Consider the following 11,930-nt stretch of genomic DNA (forward strand, 5'->3'; position numbering starts at 1 on the left):
ATGCAAATAGCAACTATGAAGAGATTAACAAACTATAAAGGCAAAGCACATTGATTAAATGGCTGTTCACCTGGAATCCCACTATTAACTTCCTTGCCGCTAGTCTCAGATACAGATTTCCGCCTAGTATCAGACACACTTTTTTGTATCCACAAGGTTGAAATTGGCCGGGCAATGCCTCCCCCCAACCCCTGTGGCGCTGGCCCTGCACCACTGCCTGTGTAAATCAAACTTTCTGTACTCAACCATAATGATCAGACACATAAGCATTTATAACGCCTTTATTAGGGCTAATACAGACATTTTTAGACAAATAATAATACAATCTTAATTCACCATTTAAAACCATATCTTATCTGTAAAAGGCACTTGAGCATTTTACATAATCTCTTGGTTGTAGGAAAAGCATGTCACTTGCTTGGAAAGAAAGAGGGTGTTATTCACCATCAAAAGGCCCTTAATAGAATAAATTCCTACCTTGATAATTATATTCGAATTGTTACGCAAACACATATTTCTTCACAGGTGCCATATATTTAAATAATTATCAAACACATTCCTCAGTTTCAAAGTAAGTTTGCACAATATTACCCTGTTTACGATGTTTTGGTGAGTTATTTTGTAAACAATGTGAGTGAATATTTTTATGTCCTTAAATAGATGTGAAAGTGTATGTGTTTTTTATTTTTCTCATCAGATGCTAAAGGAGTAAAAACTGAGACACAGTTTTCAAACCCTTCTATAGGTTAATTTGTGTAATATAATTCACAGCCAAGAACATCAGGTTCCCTAATTACAGTTAAGTCACAGAAGCTCAGAAGGGAGCTTCACATGATGCCCCAAAGCCAGATGCCCCTGTATTTTAATATCCTTGGATGGAAGTGCTAGCGCTTGTGCACTATTGATTTCTGGGACAAACCAACAGCTAGGGAATAAAACCACAGATGCAGCTTTATAAGTGGACTTAAATGACCTATTACTTGAAGAAATCACTGTTTATCATATTAAGCTTTAGGGGACAAATGAACAAACAAGCACTCTGAATTAACACAGGACATCTGGCAGGTCATATAACACTCCATGCTGAATAGCTATCGGTTCACTATAATGTTACCTTGTGTGTTATCTATTGCATTCTTCTAACATTGAGAAACACTACAATACTTTTTTGGTTGTGAACAAACAGTGCTTAACAGATAACAGTCTCTGGATGAACAAACAATTACATGCAGTCATTTATCTGGATAAATTACATGACATTTGCAGCGCAATGCAATTGGGTACAAATATAACTGAATGTATTTGCTTAGCAAGCAACACTTATGTGTTATTGAACCTCTAAAGTTAAAAAAAAATGTTAAACCCAATTGGCATCTGTAAATGAGGCTGTATGTAGAGATTTGGCAAGAGAGTCTCACTGGTTTGGGGGTGGCATCTGGTTGTGATGCAGGTGTGTGATTCACTATTCATGTCACCCACCCAACCTAGAGGACAAAGTCAAATATCTCTTCAGGATTTGCTTTGGTCTAAAAAATGTGAAAACATTTTAATGTGGTTGGATTTGCCCGATAATTGATTAAAGTTTTTTGGTGAATAGCAAACAGAATTGACATTTGTGATTACAATATGTTTTTGAGTCAGTTAGCCAGTGATTCATTTAAGCAGTTTTCAGCCAAAGTTACTAGAATTCTCTGGATTCAGGTGAAGATTGAGAGTGTGGTTTAACTTCGCATAGAATTACCTTAATAAACTGTTAATAATAATAATAATAATAATAATAATAATAATAATAATAATAATAATAATAATAATAATAATAATAATAATAATAATAAAACAAACTATTGAGGCACCAGTTGCATACTATATGTTTATGCAAATACTGTACGTGTTTACTTTAACACTCAATCAATATAATAATCTCCAAGGCTCCTCCAAGCCCACAAAGATAATGACAATGTTGATTCAGAGTAGGCTGATGAGTAGCAATCCAAGCAATCCAAGCTCAGGGCTGAGCTGCATGCTGTGACTCCACTTATTTATACTGCTGTCAATGACCATCTGCTGTTTAACAGTGAGAGACAAGCAATGGATGGAATTTAAACCAAATACAATTGTCACCTGTTAACCTTTCTTTAGTTTTTTTTTTGTTATAGGCATATCTGTTTTCAGCCTAAATAAGATATAGTGATGTCTTCTGTGAACAATTAAAAGGGGGGGGGGGGGGGGCTATAGTTTGTTACTGTACATATTGACTAGTTGTGTTTCAAACCCAACTTATCTCCACCACAATAAAAGGTCTGTCCTTAAATTGATTTTATGCTTCCACAGATCATTAGTAATGTTATCAGCCTCAGAGTAGATGATTTCCCAAGTACTCTGACCATGTGTTACTGGGAAACGCTATTTTAAAAGTACTGTGGTGGTTCATTTAACGCGACAGAAAGATACCTGGTTTATTTTTACTCTAGAAAGTGGCTGGAAAATGCAAAGGGTCCTTGACAGGAATGCATTTATAACTGCAGTGGTATTGAAGCATAATAGCATAAGAATTGTAAGGCCAATTTGATTTTTAATATGTAGTCTTCCACATCTGAAATGTCATAACCAAAACCAATATACTGTATATGCAAATGTTTGATTGGTGCCATTTACTGGCTAATGTTTTTAAATGACCAGCAAACATAATTGAATAAGAAGTGTTTTTACATTTTAGTAATTCAAATGAAGTTACATATATTACCCCCCCCCCCCCCCCCCCACACACACACACACACATATATATATATATATATATATATATATATATATATATATATATATATATATATATATATATATATATATATATAGGAACAGTATATGGTATGTATGTATGATGCATAAAAAAATAGAATCCATATAGGTACAGTATAGAATATATATTTTTATTGAAATGCCTTTTGTTTCATTTAAATAAAGTTCGTCAGAATTGCATTTTAGTTTCACAGGACACCTTAGACAGCATTTTAAATAGTATAAATTATAAGTTAGAGCTTAAAATTAAATAGTTGCTTAAAATATATTCTTACACCAGCAATAGGGTGTGGTTAAAACATTTTTAGTAAGTGTCACAGTACTTATGTCAAATTATGTCAAATGTCAAATTTCCTATGACATTTGCATTACATAGTCAAAGTAGCTCAATATAGTACAATAAAATGTCTAGAGCAAAAAAGTGACTACTTTAGAAAGTTACTTTCTCTGCGTCATCTCCCACAGTTCCACTCATAAACTTTATTCTATAAAACAAGTTTATCTGGCCTGAAGGCTGGGCGGGCGTCTGATAGATATGGTTGTATCTAACCTAGCTCTTTTGGAGCTCTTGTCCATGTGACTTCTTCATGCTTGCCTCCACACTGTATCGACGAAGCTCTTTTCCTGCAATCCTGTTGTTTCCCAGTTGTTATATCATTGGATGTGTTCATGTGTGGGAATTCTGGCTGGAGTTCTGTTGCTGGATGCAGCTACACATGGGCTTCTTTGTCAGCTCCTGGTAGGTAGATGATTTTAGAAATCTCGAGTAAGAGTCTTTCTCCATGAGAGTATAGATTTTATTCTGTGCTAGGTCGAAGCATGAAAGTGAGGGGTGTAGAAGGTTATTCTTCGTAATCTTTCTTGTTTCGTGATCAATATTGACCTATAAAACAGACAGAAGAGATAGATATTTAATACTAGAACATATGTAACCATGCCTACTCTCAACATAATTGTATCATAATTTTATATATATATATATATATATATATATATATATATATATATATATATATATATATATATATATATAGACACACACACACACACACACATACACATATGTACATGTTAACAAACAGATCTACGTCGGTACTTTTTCAAAGCAAAAATGTTTGGCATTATTTGTCTGGATATTATTAATAAGGTATTATTGTTTAACTAACCTCTTTTGGTGCATCATTTTCAAAATATTCTTCATAAATGTTCTTTGCCTTGGATGACAGCTTTGCAGATGACTTGGTATTCTTGTAGTCCTCACAGGCAAGCCAGAACTCAATGTTTTCCTCACTAAACTCAGACTTCAAGAAAGCTCTGAAGGCAGCCAAACCATCTATCAAAAAGAAAATAAATTACATTATAGATATAGATATATACTTTGCACTTCTGAAAATAGAAATTACCATGTGGGCTTCTTGCCCAAGAACCCTAGCAACAGACTCATAGAATTAATTACAGATATGATTCATCATTAGGTACCTGCATTAAAAAATGTCTGAACCCTCAGATCCACTTAACCTTTCTGATCTGATGTTTTCCCTGATAGATAAACGTGATTTACATAATAGTTGGAGAGTTGGTCTTAGTTACTGTATAGAACTACATTTTGTCCAGTAGGAAGGTCAGTGACTTGAATAAATTCAAATTGAGGGTTCTGTTGAGTTGCACTAAAAAAGTGTTTAAACAAAGGTGTTAAACATCACCTAAAACCAAGTGATTTTGATCTTGAACCCAGCTTTCTATGTATAATTACTCATCTTATTGCTTAGATACCACAAAACAGAAGATATGTGGAGATTCCGTAATGAAGTAAACTCTGACCTCTGGTTACATTTGACTGGTCAAGCATTACGTAATCTCCCCAGGCATTTAAGCTGTAAAAAAATGCTATTAGACTTACGTTTATTTGTCAGGAGTTTGTCAAAAGTCTCTCTCCACTTCAGTGCTTCCTGCAGGGAGGGCCTAAGGAAAAAATGATAGCCCAGTAAATTACAGAGTTTCACAATAAGTGCATTTTCCTGTTGCCTTATGGGTTATTGAAGACTAATATTGTGATCTAAATTGTACTATATTAAAACTATTTTCTAAGTTGCAGATAGTGAAATTAGCACTAGACTTATACCCTATGGTTGTTATTATTGTTAACACTTTTTTTTTTTTTTTTTTTTTTTTGCTGCATATATAAATGAGTTATTCAGCAGCAGGCTCTTGAGTTTTTTGTGGCTGAATTTAACCGCCAATAACTTCATATTTAATTTCATATTTAGACATATTTACAATTTTTACAAATAACAAATACAAAATATCAACTTGTATTTCTATCAAATGAAAAACAAAAATCTCTTACCTGAGTTTATCTGCTTTGCTTGAATGTCCAGGGTTGCTGGAAGCATCTGGCTTTTGAAGAAAAATGCTCAAACGAGTCTTCAACCCCTTCGCCCTGAAATAAAGAAATGATGCATTTATTAGATCAATCAAGAAGAACATATTTAGAAGTTATATAATTATTTTGTTAATATTTTATACAAATTGATTACACATTTTTAAAAAATAGTTTTGCGATTTATGAACTGTGCATTTGGTATAAGCATTATTAAAACACATATAATCCAAGTTCATATAAAATCCTCTCTAATGATGATATGTGATTTTGCAAAGCAAATTGTCTGAACTTCAGATTTCAAAAAAAGGTATCGAGTGCTTTAGGATGAAGTGAAACCTTTCAGTAATACCCCCCTTCCCCCCATACTATTACAAATATATTGCTGGTACTAGTGTTAAAATGATGTATATGTATGTTAAATGACCTGTTTAAAAGACTTAGCAATAACATCAACCAGTTCACTATGTGATACATGCTCGTTATCCATTACTGAACTATATACAATATATAATTAAAGCGCTTGTTAGTACTGTAAGTTCACCTTTTCTTAAAATAAAATCAGATTTATTAGCACAATTTTAAAAATAAAAAAAGAACATACCTCTCAATGCAATTGTTTGGTAGAGATTCCAATCCTCTGCACATTTTCATAGAAATATGACAGAGCTTTAGGTTACTTTGTGTTGTTTAGCAGTAAGAGAGCTATATCAAATGTGGTTTCTGAAGGCTGAGCCTGGGAATAGTGTCTTATATGGAGAAGGAGGCTTGACGTCACCAATGCAGGCAACCAATCAGTGAGCAACTCTGGGGGAGTAGACAAGGTTAGTGCAAGCAAGCAGCTAAGGTAATTGCTCAATTACTGAATGGATGAAGTTGTTATTGTCTATGGTTTTTCCTATCATTTTGATTATTTTTTGCAAAGATAACTGTCCCCATTTTCTTTTCATTGAACATTTTCTTCTGAAGCAGTACAGACTTAATGTTGCTGTTTTATAATAACATTACATGTGTGTTTAAATAAACATGGCTTTTGTCCTTAAGATAAAAAAAAAACAGTGTTTATTATTAAACAGGCAATAGAATAAAACATGTTTAGAACAGTCTAACAAATCCCTTTCCATTTTTAAGATTGTATTTGCATATTTACCCAGCAGAAATCCATTACTCCTGCTACAGCACTATATGCTTGATTGAACTTCTCATCTCCACTGCTCCCCCATCTGACTCCCACATACCGGTAGTTTATTATTAACAGTTGATGGGGACAGGAGGGATATTATTACCTTTAACACAGAAAGAATCATTAAAAAATAAAATAAAAAGTCTAAGAAACAACAATAACTGCAGTGAAACAACACAGGACCAATAAGAATTTTGCTATGCTAAATGCAAGAAAAGGGAATGTTTTGAAAACATTTTAAGCATACTATTGAAAACTACAGTCAATGGTCAATGGATGCTAGTTGTCATTTAATTAATTGTTGCACGTTTTACACCCAAAGTAGCTAGATTCAATTATCAAGTGTTATCAAACTTTACTGATAAAACTGAGTTTGCTGATCAGTCGTTTCACTTCTTAATGAAGGACAAAAGCAGTACTAAATGAAATTTATAATTAAAGTTCGGGAGGAGGGTCAGACACCAATCTCCGCATCACCAAATTGAATCATTCAATTTACACATTAGCTAATTTAAATTGTTAGCACTATAAATACCCTCTTCACTTATCTCTCAGTTGCGTTTTGATTTCATCGTAACCCACCACCTCCCCATCTCCACCTTTCTTAATAACAGTTTTTATGTTTTATCAAATGGGGGTCTCAGCCTCGTCCAGTTGGCCAGGCAGCGAACCCTCAAACCAAGTTAGATTTGATGCCAAATGAATGTGTATATACAGCATACTTTTCTGTTAAATCGCATACTCCGCATTCTCTACAATAAATATTTGTACTAAAACATTTTGTGATTGGTGTTTGTCCCGAACTACTGAACAATGTGTTTAGCACTATTTAAAATTGAAGAATTGTTACGTATCTGTTGAATGAAAGCATTCTGAATGATTAGTCAAATCACTGGAGATACAATCCACCTTACTGTTGCTTCACTCAAAAGTAAGATGGAGTAATGCATTTTAGTATGATTTTGCATGACCCCAACATTTTAGTTTAAATATATTCACAATTTAATATTTGTGGGATATATGTAACTGTTTAGTACTGTATGTAAATACTTATCAAAAAATAACTTATAACTAAGGCTACGATTTTGGCACGATAATTTATAGTACATTTCACTGGCGAGGTGCGGCAAATCCAGCAGCATTCACATAAAGTTCACCAAATAATGTAGTTTTAACTACATCAACATGCACAAGAGATTTGAAACAGTACACCAAAACCAATAATATAAAGACTATTGCTTTTAACTACTGACCAGTTTAAATGTTACTTTAGATTGCAAAATTTACAGTTCATACTTCAGACTCAGACATATTTTCGGAGTTGAGGGCCTCCGACCATGTGCGAAAAGTCAGAAGTACGTTATCTACTATCTTGACATACGTCTTTTTTGGAAAGGTGTACAGCCTTAACAGATTGTCAAACCTGTGTCATTCTAAATTACCTAAAATATCTCTCACTGTCACATACCCATGTTGTACAAACAGCATATTGTAAAAAAAGCCTCTGTAAGTTGGTAAACTTCTGTTCTTTGACGCATTTGTTCTTCTGTCTTTACAGAAAACAGCTCACTCACATTTTTTTTGGTATTTTAACTGTCACCCATTTACATGCTTGCTCGCTCAGCTATCTCATTTGATGACCTGTAGCTATACGTAAATGCTGTGTGAAACAGCCAAACAATTTACAGATACTCGCAGATTTATATTTTCAGTTCATGACATACTGCATGTTTTAAAGGAAATAAAGGAAGCACCTTTATTTTTTACATCCGTGACAAAATCCTAGCTTTACTTATAACTAGTGTTCCACATTTCTGGTTTATTCCAAATTTTACCGATTTATTTTATTTTTTTACTGATTTATACCCGATTTTTGTGTCTACTTTTCAATATTTTCCCAGTATTATTTTCTAGGAAATACACAATATTTTTAACAAAATATTGTTTTATTTTGAGTCCAACATTGTAATAAGCAGCCTTACATTGTATCCCAGTACGTTTAGACATCAGAGGATCAAAAGATGTTCAGACGTCGCACATTGGTTCTGTGTTCACAAACACATTATCACCTGATTCTGTTGGCCAATCAAAGTCTGATTATTGTGACAAGTGCTGGGTGTAACTAGCTTGATCAAAAACTAAATTAAAATACTTACACAAAAATATAATATTTTTAGTGGATGAGGAATGGGGAGAAAACATAAATCAGTTTATGAATATTCAAAAGAAAACAAATGTTTTGAAGTATACAAAAAGCCAAATAGCAGAAGTGGGTCAGATGAGTCAGAGGATGCAAATACTACTGCACTGAGGTACATGTTCGCGCTGACAGAAAAAAAGAACATACTGAAATTAAGCGACACATTACACTAAAAGTGAACAGAGACAAGCAATCCATTTCTGTGGCTTTTACACACGCTTTAATAAAAGCGATTGCGCAGAATGATTGTGTTAATGAGTTTGTCAGAGCGCTGTGCTTTGCTGGACAGCCACTGTTTATTGCAGAGAGGTGTGTATTGGTGACTTTGAGCAATAGTACTGTCCATCAGCTAAAACACTGCCTAACACTTACAATCTTAATCATAAATATTTGACAGAAAATGATGCTTTAGTTCGTAAACTTATGGAACGCATTGATAGAAATCTCCAGCGTGATTTTTGATGCGTCTCTCGATGGCTTGGGCCGACCAGTTCTGTCAATTTTTTTTTCTTTTTATGATTTCAAGGTGAATAAACCTGGCTTGTTTTGGGCTGATGTCATGTTCATACCTGCTGTAGTTACTATTTCCTTCAGCACAGTGATTGCCCAAATGTTCTCAAAGTACCAGCTAACTTGAGAAAATGTGGCCTCAACTTGCACAGATTCTGCTTCATCATGCCAGGGACATTAAACTTAATCAAAAACCAGAGATGCTACGCATCATATTCCACATGTAAAGTGTGTATACTGAGAATTTTTTCCCCCCGATTTTTCTCGATGTTTCAATTAAAAACAATTTTTTTTTACCAATTTTATCCCTATTTTAATATTTGTTAAATAAAGTTTTTAAAGCACTATACACTATATTGACCAGAGGAGTCTTTCCTTAGATTCTTTACTGCTTACATTTACAAGAATATTTGATTAGTCATATTTCTTTTTTAAAGGGATTTTTGTGAATTCACCCACGGCAGCTAGAAACCTACAATGACGATGATGTCAAGACTCATACACATGTAGGCAGTTCTTGTTCTGAAAGTCATTGTTTTACTGTATGTTCAATAAAAAGTGAGAGAATCATGTGTAATACACAATAAAGAAATCAAGTTGTCCTTGAGCACCTAGATCTAACCAGTAATATCAGTTGCTTGTTGTCACCACTGTTGTCATTGGCAATTCATTTAAGGGACACCCCCTATAATATTCTCTCTCTCTTTCTTTCACTCTCTGTCTCATTATCTGTTTCCAGTGAAAACAGTAGAAAGGGAAGGAAATATGGACACATTTTAGCAACAAAATAGCCCAGCACAATATGACAGGATTGTTCCTTCAATGCACTTGTAATTTTCAATATTTTAATGTAAATGGATATTTTCCAGACACCTATGAAATTAGTTTGTTTTTTTATTTCTCACCTCAAGAAGTGACCTTTCTGGTTTCAAATGCTAGTGTATTTTATATACATATTCAACAGATAAAAGGGTTAGGGTTCACCAAAACTTCAATGCTCTTCCAAACTTTTTTTTTTTTTGCCTGTGATATGTGTAAACATAATCAATTCAGCCTAGACATAGACTTAATATTCTACAAAACTGCCAAAAATAAGTGGCATCTACTGTAAACTGAGCTCTGCTGAGTAAAAAATATCCTAATAAAAACAGAGTTTCTGTAAAAACATGGATGTTTATGTCTTTTTTTGTTTGTGAGTTGTCTGTGCAGTCTACTTTCCAACAGCTTTTATTTCCCATTACATCACAACTCAGCTTCACTGGGTAAAAGGGAAATGTTTCTGAGACTCCCTTATCATCCTGGGACCATTTTGTACCCTTATTCTTGAAAAACAAAAACATCCCAAAACAAATCATAAACCTCTAGTAGAGCACATGTTGTCAATGCATTTTTACTGCTGTTGATATTGCTTTTATTGAAGCCTTATGATAAAAGTGACACAAATCTACATCAATCAATTCCCTTGTTTGTGTACTGTATATTCAGCCTGGTAATGTGTCAGTTTGTCCACCAGTCAAACATATCTACTAAATGTATTTACTTCTCTGCTCTCTGACAGTGTTTCTGTGGTCCAAATCTGTTAGTTTATCTTGGAACTTAAATAGATTTTAAAGGGACTTTATACATATGTTTCAGGTTTTACACACAAAGTAACTAGATTACCAAGTGCTGTTGAACATAACTATATTACTCCAAATTAATAACATTGAGTTTTCCTTTTTTAAAATTAAGGAAAAATAAGTACTAATGCTATAAATAATTATCTGTCTATTAAGAGCCAGCACCATCAAGTGAACAGCTTCTGTGGTTCAAGTTTCCTTATCTATTGCTGCCCATACACAATAAAAGTGCATTATATTTATTTTCTTTTCTGTTACTGTAAATAGCTCATCATGGGGTCTGTTTTAAGAATGGCAGACCTTAAACCACTACCTTAACATAAATAAACACGGGTTTCTAAGAACTTAATTTCACTGTATTTTTTTATTTTATGGAGTAATGTTTATGGGTCCCTAAATAGCCTGTCTGGAAAACCCTATCTGGATTAAACAGGTTTTTAGATCATTACCCCTATGTATGTTTTGCAAAATTCTGTATTGCTGTTTATGCTTAGATCATAGAGTAATGAATTCAGTATTTTGCAGGCATTTGGACTTTAATTACTTTGATTCAAATAATGTGTTCTCCTTATTATGTAACACCAATTTAACATTACAATACTTGAATGATATACACTTGTCATCAATAGATTATTTTTATGAACAGGAAATTCCTACTTCGGACAGTTAGGATACAAATAAACAAATATGATATAAATGTCTACACACAGGTATGATAACGCAGCTATCCACTGACACACACACACACACACACACACACACATATATATATATATATATATATATATATATATATATATATATATATATATACACAGTTGTAGTCAAAAGTTTACATACCCCAATGGAAATGTATATTTTCAAAAACAAATCATTATAGGAAAAAGTTTTGCTTTTGTGGATGAGGAAAAAAAGTTACAAGAAATAGATGTCTACAATTATTTATTTCAGCATTTTCTTTTGCAAAACTCCAAAAATGCTAATTCAAAAGTATTCATACCCTGACAAGGAAAATGAAATTAATAGCTAGTTGAGGCACCTTTAGCAATAATAACCTCTTTTAAATTATTATTATTATTATTTATTTCTTAGCAGACGCCCTTATCCAGGGTGACTTACAATCGCAAGCAAATACAAATACATTCAAGTGTTACAATATAAGTCATACAATAAGAACAAGAAATACAATAATTCTCAAGTGATGATTAGGATATTTGGCAATGAGCTTTTGGCATGATTCTT

General features: G+C 33.4%; 1 protein-coding gene across 1 annotated transcript; it reads right to left on the minus strand.

Annotated features, from left to right (window-relative positions):
- Positions 1 to 2,911: 2,911 nt before the first annotated feature.
- Positions 2,912 to 5,893, minus strand: LOC117404364 (regulator of G-protein signaling 5-like). Its single transcript, XM_034007221.3, has 5 exons — positions 5,781 to 5,893; positions 5,144 to 5,236; positions 4,697 to 4,758; positions 3,963 to 4,129; positions 2,912 to 3,679 (listed from the first exon to the last, which is right to left on the minus strand). Exons 1-5 carry the CDS (start codon positions 5,828 to 5,830, stop codon positions 3,464 to 3,466), a joined length of 588 nt encoding a protein of 195 aa, XP_033863112.1. The 5' UTR covers positions 5,831 to 5,893; the 3' UTR covers positions 2,912 to 3,463.
- Positions 5,894 to 11,930: the final 6,037 nt, after the last annotated feature.

This window comes from Acipenser ruthenus, unplaced genomic scaffold, assembly GCF_902713425.1.
Source record: "Acipenser ruthenus unplaced genomic scaffold, fAciRut3.2 maternal haplotype, whole genome shotgun sequence".
NCBI lineage: Eukaryota > Metazoa > Chordata > Actinopteri > Acipenseriformes > Acipenseridae > Acipenser > Acipenser ruthenus.